The sequence below is a fragment of the Nerophis ophidion genome, linkage group LG09, assembly GCF_033978795.1.
Source record: "Nerophis ophidion isolate RoL-2023_Sa linkage group LG09, RoL_Noph_v1.0, whole genome shotgun sequence".
Classification (NCBI taxonomy): Eukaryota; Metazoa; Chordata; class Actinopteri; order Syngnathiformes; family Syngnathidae; genus Nerophis; species Nerophis ophidion.
In genome coordinates, this window is record NC_084619.1 from 41,721,936 (window position 1) to 41,735,412 (window position 13,477).

At 39.1% G+C, this 13,477-nt stretch overlaps 1 protein-coding gene across 1 annotated transcript in view; it reads left to right on the plus strand.

Annotated features, from left to right (window-relative positions):
• Positions 1 to 13,477, plus strand: part of fancl (FA complementation group L) — a 93,787-nt gene that overhangs the window by 48,559 nt on the left and 31,751 nt on the right. Inside the window, exon 7 of the mRNA XM_061910999.1 lies at positions 5,972 to 6,040. Coding sequence (XP_061766983.1) covers positions 5,972 to 6,040 — 69 coding nt within the window. The remainder of the gene's footprint in view (positions 1 to 5,971; positions 6,041 to 13,477) is intronic.

The window sequence follows — 13,477 nt, forward strand, 5'->3', positions numbered from 1 at the left end:
TTTGCAATCTCTACAATCTCTGTGGAGGATCAAAATGCTGCTCTTCCCTACATTATTTACAAGCAAAGAAGAACAAGCCTGGGGATGGAGTGAACTGTTTACACCAACAAGCATGCAAAGTTAAGGATTTGAAATAAATCAATATTTTTCCAAGTGTATGTTAATAAAAACTTACCTGTTTAAAGTGTCAGTGTGTTTTCAAAGAAAACATTTTAAATATGTGACATGACGCCATCTCATCTTGGATGGTAAAAAGAAACCTCTAAACAGGCAGATTTTGAATCTAAAAGGTTTTTTATACACAATGGAAGTAAAAATGATGCGTCTCTGTTTATTTAGTCAGTAGACAATAATAAAAAGCGGTAGAACACATGACTTCAAAACCGCATCTCATTCATTCAAATCATTCTCAAGCAAGATCGATATTCATACTTAATTTTAGTGGTATAAGAATTTAACGTCAATATACAACAATTTTAACTACATCATTGACATGTAAACCATAGGGATGTAATGGTATCTAAATCTCACGGTACAATATTGTGTTATAGGGCCCAAAAAAAAGATTTAGTAAAATTTTTTTAGTGTGTAAAATGAATTGGCAGGAACGTTTAGGACAAACTAGGGTTGGGCGTTATATCGATATACACAATATATCACGGGTTTGTGTCTGTGCATTATAGAAAATGACTATATCGTGATATTCGAGTATACGTTCTCACACAGTTGCTTTTAGCTGCGGGCATTACATTACATGCTCTTCTCACTCTTTCCTGTCTCTCCTTCTCTCAGACAGCAAGCGCACCTTCTTCCACACGTCACCTACTGTCACGTCATACGTCACATACGTATACGCCCTCACGGAGCAGAGAGGTAGCAGCATGGGTAACGTTAGCTGTGTTGCTAGCAGAGCCATGCGAGTGGTAATATGAGAGAAATAAGGTGTGCATGAAGAAATAAGTAATTTCCAATATACCTGTGGTGGTGTGGGAGCCTAGTTCGCGGCGGGATTATGGTCGTGGTTATAATGACGTCATCATATAATTTGCATAATCTGCTGTGATGATATGATTTACTTTAAAAAGGCTCAAAAAATGTATACATACATTTAAAAACAAATGATGTTATTAATTAGTATTATCATATATTTTTATATTGTTTTTCAAGTGTCTAAAGACGTTTAATGACTTTTTTATTAAAAACCATTAGCAACAAATCTAACATCTTTTTGTGGTGTTAATATAACACGTACTCATGATTAGAGAATGCCTCTGTCCCTCAGTGTCCCTGACAAGAGGTGAGCTGCAGCAAGCATGACGTCACACTTGCTTGGCGCTGCTGCTCCAGTTGGACTTTCTCTCCTTAAAAGCTGCCATTTTCCTCTTAATATTTTGACATTTTGTAGATTGCTGTCCGCGTGTATATCTGGGATAAATTAAAGTTGCGTCCACATCGCAGACATGCTGACAAAACTCCAAAACATCCTGCTTTTTTGGTGATCGTCTTTTTTCTGTGGCCGAGTTTTTGGTGCATCACTAGTCAATATTGTGCATCATTAAGCCTACAAGGACTCCATGGTGTTCAGGGATGAATAGTCTCTCCTATTGCTATTGTACTATTTTTGCTTCTATAGTTACATTAATCATTAGTAATATAGCAGCCTAGTTTTGAATGGCAGGTTCCCTGCTATCACATGTTGATAAAAATATCACATTTACATATTAAAAATCAACTACAGGCTTCCCAAATGCTCTAATAAATCAAGCATGATGAGTTGACTTGAAACTGTTTAATGTTGCACTTTTTATATGTAGAAGAAAAGTTTTGTCATTTTATTTAATCAAACAACAACTTGAGGCAGTTTAATGTGGATTGACGTGGGCAGAATTATTATAGTATTCCCAATGTTAAAAAGGATAAAGTCATTGTTTACAAATTTGGTAAATAAATACCCAAAAAATGTATATTTTGTTGTTTTCTTACTGTACCGAAAAATTGTGTACCGTTACATCCCTACTATCGTTAGTTGATAACAAATTAGGCTAATAACCGAAATACAGTAGTAAATGTGACTGCGGTTGCTTGACGTCACGTCTTATGCTCAACCAACCCTGACAAAACACCATTAAAACAGGTGCGTCCAACCCATTGACCATTCATGACGCGTGGCCCCTCTTTTGGCTGCAGACGTATGCGGTTTTGCGTCATTTGCGGTTTTTGGATGTGCGCACATGGAAAGAATGGATACATGAGAACTGAAGCAGCATGCTAAGTTACAAAATAAACGTCTCTACTTTGCCAACAGGCATACTTGTTGAAATGTTCATGCTTTTTGAAACCAGAAAAGGCCCAGACACTTTGCCCTCGCTTTCCGTGAACTTGACGCTCAAAGAGGTATATATCAGATGTCATATCTACTATCTACCCATTTATATCAATGGCTGACAGTGCTGTCGGACTGTGTGGATATTATTCTCCCCTTATTTATTAATCTACATTCTAATTTCCTCTTCTGGTTACTCTGCTGTAACGTGGTTTCAGTTAGACTTGGTTGAAGTTTAAAAAAACATTTATTCTTTTCTTGTTTTACTATTTCACATTTAAGCTATTAAAGCGCCACTGCCAGCAAAACTTGTCCTCTCTTTCCTCCCCCCGGTTTGTGTTCAGCACTAGGTCTGCATTTTTCTGTACTTTAACATACTGTAGCTAATTAATTGATATTTGTCAAATTGTCCATCGATTCAGAATGTCTATGTTCCAATCGTGATGCATCGAATAATCAATCATTCAATAATTTTCCCTCACCTCTACTAATAAGCTTGGCTGCTTGTGATGTCAGATCTCGTTGTTGCCGTCTTGGATTTTCAGCACACATGGTGCAAACACAGCAGGGGCAGCACGGTGTTAGAGGGGTTAGTGCATGTGCCTCACAATACGAAGGTCCTGAGTAGTCCTGGGTTAAAACCCGGGCTCGGGATCTTTCTGTGTGGAGTTTGCATGTTCTCTCCGTGACAGCGTGGGTTCCCTCCGGGTACTCCGGATTCCTCCCACCTCCAAAGACATGCACCTGGGGATAGGTTGTTTGGCAACACTAAATTGGCCCTAGTGTGTGAATGTGAGTGTGAATGTTGTCTGTCTGTCTGTCTGTCTGTGTTGGCCCTGCGATGAGGTGGCGACTTGTCCAGGGTGTACACCGCCTTTCATCCGATTGTAGCTGAGATAGGCTCCAGCACCCCCTTGTGATCCCGAAGGGAATAAGAGGTAGAATATGGATGGATGAATGGATGGATGGATGGTGCAAACAAGCGTATTCCTAGCAAGAAGTTATGTAAAAGGATACTGAAAAGGTGCTGTTCTTGCCTGTGGAAATCGTTCCTAAAGGGATTTATTAAAACATTATTCCACAGTTCCTAAGATAGTCCAACTTGAGGGGACAAAAATGTTTAAACAACATAAAAACGCAAAGAAAAGTGGCTGCTCGTTAAAAGGAGTCGTGCTAGCAACACTATTGAGTTTGCAGTGACCACACTGTCGATGTCTGTATAAACTGTAAAAAACGTGAAACAAAAAATAAGGCAAACATTAACTTCAAATCATTAAATCAACTGGACATGCCAAATTTTAGATGACATCAAAATGTTTTATTTGCGAGAGAAGAGCAATTGTAAAAAATAATCGTATACATTCTGACGTCTTGGTCACTGTCAGTGTGTCCTTGGGCAAGACACTCCCTGAGCCACTCACGCTGGTATATGAATGTGAATATACCATTGGTATATTTATTGGTGGTCGGAGAAGTCGTAGGCACACATTGGCAGCCACGTTTCCATCAAACTACCCCAGAGCAGCTACTGTCGTTGTTTAAGTGCGGCTACAAAATGTGTCACCATCTGTGTGAATGTGGAGTGGATTAATAATGCGCTTTGGCGACTTGTCCAGGGTGTACCCCCCCGTCACCCCAAAGGTAATAAGCGGTAGAAAATGGATGGATGGATGGAGTCACTACAAAAAAAGCTGCATGCAAATCTACTCCATTATTATTATTATATGTACACTAATTTTTATAAGCAAAAATCTTGACAACACCTGTAAACAATGATTCGGCATCCATCAACACCCAACAAATATGTAGATCCCGTGCCCGTGTACTTAAGGTGTGGCCTTGAGAAGTAACTGCAATACAACTGTAACTTTATATATGCACAGCTGTCATTTTTTTCTGGATTCTGAGGGATACTTCCACACATTGCCATTGTTTCCTGACATACCAACTCAAGTTAAGTCTTCTTTATTGTTATGTTTTTAGCCATTGTTGCTGGACAAAGTTTTTGTTTTTATTACTGTACTCAACTAGCAGTATTGTGAGAAAGAGCAGCAAACTGGATTAAAATGGATCGTACGACAGAAAGATATCAAGGGACCTTCCTGAAACAAACTGGACCTTGTTGCAAAGGCTTGGCACCTTAAAAATATGTAAATTTGGTGGAAGGCATCCATATGAGCACATCTAATAGACGAGATTTGAGTAAGCTGCCGGACTTGTCCTATATATCTGTCGTCAACTGTGTCAGTTTTATACAGGCCAAACAAATCGGTAAAGGCTCATTGACAAACCAACTTTGGTTGTGTGCAAGACCTTGGAATTTTACATCTGAAAGAGAAAACTGTCATCCTTTCAGAGGTAAGTCAATAGGACTTGTCACTGTGCAGTGTCTCCTAGAGAAGTTTGTTTCAACCTATTTTCATATCTGAAATACACCGTGCATTAATGTAGGAGATATTAAAAATATTATCAATTATTGATCTATGAATAAGAGTGTTGATTTTTTCCCAAGTACTGTACATTGTTTGTAACCCACAGTTAGGTTAGCTTAGCTAATACTAAAATCCTGCTAAATGCTATGTGTGCAACAGAGTAAAACTGGCTTTATTTCAAACTTACTATTGTGGAAAATGCTGTGAACACACCAACATGCACCTAGTGATGGCAGTAAGTGATGTTTGAACATCTCACGGCTGCTATCCAGGCTATTCATTGTCTCTAACTAACCCGACTTCTTTAGCTTTGCTTCTATGCTGGAAATGAGACAAATGTTTTTTTTTTTCTTAAAACGATCATGACATCCATTGTGGAAGTTATTGTTACAGCACGTTCATTGCATATTTGGAACTTGTTTAAGAAATAAACACAACTTTAGGACAGAGTCTTGCAATCAAGCCTATGTAAAGATGCTATTCAGATATAGTAAAACCCATGATCCATTGTGTTCCACATCACAGTTTCAAGCCTTACAGTATATCTTGAGGACTCCTTGTGTCCTCTAAAATGTATGAGGTTGTCTCGAGCTACTCTGTGCCCCGCTGGCTGTTCTAACTGTCCTGGACCTGTAAAAATAGCTTGGAGTTCTCCCTGTCTTCCAGCTGCTTCCACCAGATCTAACGCCAGGTCATTCTTTTCCAAGCACAGCGAGGGAGGACAGAGTGCTGGCATGGACACATGGTTGTTTAGGTGACAGGGAAAGCAAGAGGAAAAACAAAGAAATATGTTTAAAGTGAATAGAGAGATGAAGTGTGTAACTTATGTTAATCACATTATAGACGTTCTAATTAATTTTGATCATGGATTATCACTGATCTGCACAATTGTGAAACCTCTAAGTAAGGCAAAACTATACAGTTTAGTAGGGTCTCACAAACACACACACCTGCTACATATAATTAAAACACTGAACACAATGACCGTCCTTTACAATTAGGTTGCCCAGCCTGTGCTTAGAGCTCACAAAGCTGTTTATGGTTACAGTTCAGCCTAAATTATTGGCAGAGCCTTTCTTCATTAGTTAACAAAATGGTCATAACTATAACCATTCAAATGTAATCAAGTTCCAGATTAAGCAAAGTTGTTTATGTTTGTATATGTGTGACATTCTCAATCTAGCATACTTAATTGTACCATCTTCTCCATCCACAGTATCCAGCAGAGGCTCCAGAATGCACAGCTGATCTGCCAGTTCCCCTGGTCTTAACATGGACTCCACAGGTACGTACATGTTTCTGACACAACATGTTATATACTTTACATATTAATGAAATCCTGATTGAGAAAAAACATTACATAGGGAGGTATTTCCCTTATGGTCACAGAATTTTCCCAACAACTATTAAGAATTACATTTCAAATTCAATTAAATCCAACTGTGCAACTATTTTATTCATACTGTTAATATCTAGTTAAAAGAGCGGAAACGGTATGAACATTCCTTGAAAATGTATGGTAACCGACTACAAATTCATCAAGCTTAATCGATCCATTCTTTCATTCTTATTGTGTAACTACCTACCAATTCCAAATTATTTCATTGAATTATTTAATGATGAATGCAATGTTTTATTTTCTAATACACTTTAAATCCGCTGGTCACATTACCAAATATAAAATTTGTATCTAATATTCTTCTGAGTTATTTTTTGCAAATCTTGCATTGAAGCACCCACATTCCAAGAAAGTGGGCTGTTGGAAACCTACTTTGTCAAGGCCATGTTGACTTTCTATACCAGGGGTGTCCAAACTACGTCCTGCGGGCCATGTGCGGCCCGCTGGAGTCTTCAGTGTGTCCCGCAAGTTGTCACAAGTTTGCAGCGTGATTTTGCCAATTGATTGAATATAAATGATATTGCCGCCCTCTTGTTGGCGAAGAGAAAAGTGATGATACATGTCCACGAATCTCAATTGAAAGTGAGTTGAGAACAGCATCAATATATGTGACCCAATCCAAACAACTTTCCTCATTAATGGTGTAAATCAGAGAATCAAAGTGCGCCCTGGGAACCATTTGCGACCCGCTGCTATTTTTTTAATAGCCTGTTGCATTTTCTACAAATACTATGAATAGAAAATAAATACATAAAAAAAGCGGAATAAAATAGGTTACAGGTGAAATATAATTATAAAAACTTGCAATGTTGACTTTAATAACCCAAAGCTGCCGTGCAGGCTGTTTTTTTTTCTTTATAGCTGTCTTTACTCAAAGAATGATAAAAAATCAAAATCAATGTTGTTACGAATTATTGACCTCTTCAAGGCTCCAATCACTTCCCATCAAATATTCCACTTTGAAATAATTTTTTGGGGAAAAAATTGTGTATATTTGGTTTGCCATATAAAAAAAACATAGTTTTCTTCAAAAAGGGTGAAAAACAAACAAATTAAAAGTAAACATCAAAAAGATAATCCATCCATTTATCCATCTTCTTCCACTTATCCGAAGTTGGGTCGCAAGGGTAGCAGCCTAAGCAGAGAAGCCCAGATTTCCCTCTCCCCAGCCACATCATCCAGCTCCTCCCAGGGGATCATGAGGCGTTCCCAGGACAGCTGATAGACAAAATCTCCCCAACATGTCCTGGGTCTTCCACTGTTGCCTCTTACTGGTCGAATGTGCTCTTAACCCTTCCCCAGGAAGGTGTCCAGGGGCATCCTAACCAGATGCTTGAAACACTTCATCTGGCTCCTCTTGATTTGGTGGAGCAGCGGCTTTACCTCAAGCTCCTCCCGAATTACAGAGCCACCGTACGGAGGAAACTAATTTTGGCCGCGTGTTAAGTTAAAGTTAAAGTACCCCTGATAGTCACTCACACACTAGGTGTGGTGAAATTACTCTCTGGGTTTGACCCATCCCCTTGTTCCATACCCGTGATCTTGTCCTTTCGGTCATGACCATAGGTGAGGATGGGAACGTAATTCGACAGGTAAATTGAAAGCTTTGCCTTCTTTACCACAACAGGTCGATACAGTGGCCGCATCACTGCAGACGCCACAAGTCTATCTCACGATCCACACCTCCCTTACTTGGGAACAAGACCTCAAAATACTTGAACTCCTCCACTTGCGGCAAGATCTCCTCCCCAACCTGGCAATAGCCCTCCACCCTTTTCCGGGCGAAAACTATGGACCCGGACTTGGAGGTGCTGATTCTCATTCCAGTCGCTTCACACTCGGCTGCGAACCTATCCAAATGAGATCTGAAGATCATGGCCAGATGAAGCCATCAGGACCACATCATCCGCAAAAAGCAGAGACCTAATCCTGCAGCCACCAAACTGGATCCTTTCAACGCCCTGACTTTGTCTATAAATTCGGCCCATAAAAGTTGTGAACAGAATTGGTGACAAAGTGCAGCTCTGGTGGACTCCAACCCTCACTGAAAATGTCCGACTTACTGCCAGGTATCAGAGACTAATTTGATGAGAGTAGTAACGTAGCTTGTTACTACAGCAGTTCGCAAACGGCGGTTGCCTTTTTAGTGACTCGTGGCACTTTTAATTTGTGTATTTCAACAATTTCGTACCTTGCGCCAGTCAGAGCGCAACTGGAGGTGTCACTCTGTTTGGTCAAAAAACACTTTAATACTGCTCTGAACTTTCGCAACAACTTTATTAAACAGTTATTAAGCAGTGGCACAAACATTCATGTCATTTCAAAATTGAAAGTGCAAGATTGTCAGAAAAAGTTTATTTGTGCACTTTTGTGCATGATGTCACTAAGATGACATATCAAAACAACAATAAATTAAAGTGCACTTTTTGTACAGAACGCCACTACACACCAGATATAAAGGAAGCCAACCGCCGCAATCGGACATCTCTCCCCACAGGACTTCCACAAATTACATGTAGACTGGTGTGGAAAAGTCCCATGTACCTTCAATGACCCTGCCAAGAGTACAGAGCTGGTCCACAGTTCCATGAACAAGACGAAAACCACACTGCTTCTCTTGAATCTGAGGTTTGACTATCCAGCATAGCATCCTCTCCAGTACACCTAAATTGATTTTACCGGGAAGGCTGAGGAGTGTGATCACTCAATAATTAGAACACACCCTCCGGTTTCCCTTCCTAAAGAGAGGAAACATCCCTGTCTGCCAATCCTGTCAACCAAGAAAGTCCCACAGCATCCAGAGCCTTGAGGAACTCAGGGCGGATCTCATCCACCCTTGGGGCCTTGGCACCAAGGAGCTTTTTAACTACCTCGGCAGCCTCAGCCCCAGAAATAAGAGAGCCCAACACGGGTCCCCCAGGCACTGCTTCCTCATAGAAAGACATGTAGGGTGGATTGAGGTGGTCTTTAAAAGATTCCCTTCACCGATCCACAACATCCTGAGTCGAGGTCAGCAGCACACCATCCTCACCAAACACGGTGTTGAAAGTGCACTGCTTCTCTCTCCTGAGGCGGTAGATGGTGGTACAGAACTGCTTTGAAGCACTGGTATAGAACTGCTTTGAAGCATTTTCCCGTGTCCGAGTGTTTGCCTCCGCAACTGCTGAAGCCGCTTTAGGTACCTATCGGTAAACTGCATATAGTTTAAAATACTATGACTGAGTAAAAACACTAGAGGATAGTTCCACTGATCAGCTTTCTTTAGCACAAAGATGGCCCACAAAAGTTCCTGCATTTCGAAAGCTTTTGTTCTTCTTTCTCTCCGTTGTTAAGTTTGTTGTAATAAAAATATACAAGAAATATGAAATTGCGGTCGTGGGTTGGAAAGAGAAGTCTTAGAAACGCCCTCAACTGTGTTCAACCAATCATCATTCGACAGCACAGCCCGCCCTTGAAAAGGTTCCTGGCCGCTTGGAAAAGTCCCACCTGGGTAGGTAGAACTCCGAATGGTTCCGGAAGAACGAAATGTACCTGTATAGTTTTTGGTGGAAACACAGGGGTAACTTTATTTACCGGGTAAGTGGGGAAATTCCTGGAAAGGTACCTGCGGTGGAAAAGGGCATATTGGTCACACCAAAAATGTTGAGGGAAATAATCGAAATTATGCATTTTGGGGTCAAAACAGTCGCCATCATGCACTTTCTTGTGGAATTTTTTGTCGATCATTCACAATCCAATGTCACTTCCTGTCAACAGGATTGCACACAAGGAAAAAAGCTTTTGCCACAGGGTTTTTTTTTTTTTGTTTTTTTTTTTTTTGTTTTTGTTTTTTTAACATTTTGAAGTTTAACAGGAGAGTTTACTGACATCTTTAAACTGCTCTTAGTCAGCTGGGAGGAACATTTGCTAAAAAAAAAATAAATTTGAAGAGCTGTTAGCCTCAAGCCAACGACCCCTTCCACAATTCAAGGCAGTTGCTTAGCAACCTGAAGCCACATTCGAGCTGCGAAAGTTCAGTGCAGTATTAAAGTGTTTTTTAACCAAACAGAGTGACACCTCCAGTTGCGCTCTGGCCGGTGCAAGGTACGAAATTGTTGAAATATACAAATTAAAAGTGCCGCGAGTCGCTAAAAAGGCAACCGCCGTTTGCGGACTGCTATAGTAACAATGCCGAGATCCAAGCTACCAAGCTATCCAAGTGTCTGAAAACAGGACATGAAGGGAAGAAAAACATCACATTAATGTTAGGGCTGGGCGATATGGCCTTTCATTAATATCTCAATATTTTTAGGCCATGTCACGATACACAATATATATCGCGATATTTTGCCTTAGCCTTGAATTAACACTTGATGCATATAATCACAGCAGTATGATGATTCTACATGTCTACATTAAAACATTCTTGTCCATACTTCATTAATATATGCTCATTTTAAACTTTCATGCTGAGAGGGAATTCACAACTAAGTCAATTGACCAAAAGTGTATTTATTAAACAGTTATTAAGCAGTGGCACAAACATTCATGTCATTTCAAAATAGAAAGTGCAAGATTGTCAGAAATTTTTTAAAACAAGCTATTAGTGCACTTTTGTGCATGATGTCACTAAGATGACATATCAAAACAACACTAAATTAAAGTGCACTTTTTGTACAGAACGCCACAAAAATAGTTTAAAACAAATAAAGTGCACTTTTGTGCATGATGTCACTACGATGACATACCAAAACGACACTACATTAAAGGGTACTTTTTGTACAAAACGCCACTACAATAGTTAAAAACAAATAAAGTGCACTCTTGTGCATGATGCCACACAAGATATTTCAATAAGTGTCACATAAAAATGAGCTGCATATCAAATAGTATACATCCTACGGTGTTAATGTGGAAATAGTTGCTTCGGAATTTTGTGGGTGTGGCACCGAACGGAGATGTTGACATGCACAGTTTGAAGCACTCTTCATTCTCTACTGGGTGACTTTTCAAATGATGCTACAAATTAGCAGAGCTGCTAATTTTTGTAGCAACAAATCTACCCGCATAAATTTTCAACATATTCTTACTTGAAGTCAAACCACCGCTAGAAGATCGACCCCCTGCTGTTTTTCTTGGGAATTAATTTTTCCTCCATTTGTTACCAGATTCGCACCTTCTTTCTCTCGTATTACCACCCGCACCACACCGTTAGCATCACAGCTAATGTTACCCATGCCGCTATCTCTCTGCTCCGCGGGAGCATATGACCTTGCTCACGTGACAGTATGTGACGTATGTAAGAAGGTGCGCTTGTAGTTTAATGCCCACAGCTAAAAGCAACTGCGTGAGAACGTATACTTGAATATCACGATATAGTCATTTTCCATATCGCACAGAGACAAACCCGCGGTACATCAAGTATATCGATATATCGCCCAGCCCTAATTGATGTTATAGAAAATTGACAACCTGATAGGAGATGTGGCAAGTCTAAGCTCAGTGTACAAAGCAGATATGCGAATCCTGCAAACAAACCCAGAACAACAACTTGAAAACGGAGCTTTGTGATCTCAAAGATATGATAAATCTCTTTAAAGGAGCAAACAGAAATGCAACAAGAAATAAAGATCTTCAAAGAGGAAAACTTAGTCATGCATCAAGAAATTAAGGATGTGCGACAAGATAACATAATTCTGAAGAAATTCATAGATGACATGGATCAGGATAAGCGAATTAATGATATTGTGACAGCTGTGGATATCAAAGGAAAACCTGATGAAATGTATGTTGCCTCAGCAGAGTAACAAGTAGTAAACTTTCTGCAGTCAAAGGGAATTGGATGTCGATATTAACACCATCGACACATGCGTCCCACTGAATGGAAGAAACAACACTTCCTCTCTGGTAATTCTCGTGAAACTTGCTAACAGGAATTCGCACTGCTTAAATGGAAAAAAGATCAAGGGGACAATTGTACTTGAATGAGCACCTCCCAAACATAATACTGTCATCACAAAGAAAGCATGCAACTTGAGGAAGAAAAGGAAAATTCAGAGAACTTGGAGTGCTAACTGCAAAATGTACATCAAGCTAATTGGAGTTCCAGAAGCAAGAGTAATTGTTTTCAAAGACATCAAGAATTTTGACAAATATTAAAGTTGCTACCGCTTTGACAATGATGACGAGAAAGGAGTCTGACAAAAAAATTAACATCTCCATTTAGTTTTTTGTAAATAAATATTATTATGTTCCAAGGGACCACTGAACAAGACCTGGATTCAGCATGACATCCATCTACACTCACATATATTATTTAAACAAAACTAAAGATTGCTGAACAAGAAGATATGGAACTGAAAAACTTATGCAACAATGACCAGAAAATTCAGGTTTCTGACAATGACATTGATCCCGATACAATTATTTTCTCCCACAACAGTAAAAAAAAATGTTGTATTATGCAGGGAAACAATATACTGTAGTAGCTACATTAAATCTGTCAACAAACGATCAAACAGCAGAAGCTTGTATGCAAACTTCGTCCATTAAGGATTTTTTTTTTTAACAATTCAATAAACCATTCAAAGTGATCACTATCTAAGAAACAAGGATCGATGGTAAAAAAAATGAATACATTTAGACCTCATAGGATATGAACTAAATTACATAAACATAACTAACAAGAACAAAGGAGGAGGAGTAGTTGTGTGTGATAATAATATGGTATTGATAATATCTTTGAACATACAACCATTAAAATGTAATTTAAAAAGAAAAACAGTATTGATCAGCTGTATATGGAGAACACTTATGTCAAGTATTGAGATTTCTGAGGCCTGGATCAATGCGACTTTTACTGAAATCCGTCAAAAAGTATTTTTCTCATGTGGTGTCTTCAACATTGACCTCTTGAACCCTAATGAGAAAAATACCATTAATGACTGCATAGACACAATGTATAGCATCAGTTTATATCATAAAAATACAAGACCAAGCAGAATCACAGGACACTGTGCCACGCTAATTGTTAATGTTTTTTTACCAATGATTTTGATAATAATACAAATGGTCTGCTAATAACCAACATCATTGATAATCTACCAGTTTTCACAATCTATGACGGAAACTAAAGAAAGACGAACATGGATAAAGAAAGACAATTTGAGGTAATGCACAGAGAAAAGCATTATTGCTTTTAAAACTGATCTAGAAAATCAAACGAGGCACAATGTGTTCAGTGAAAATGATAGAGCTAAAGCATACAGTGATTTTTTTTTAAAAACACTTTCATGATACTATATGACAAACATTGTTTATCGAAACAACTTAGTAAGAAGCTGA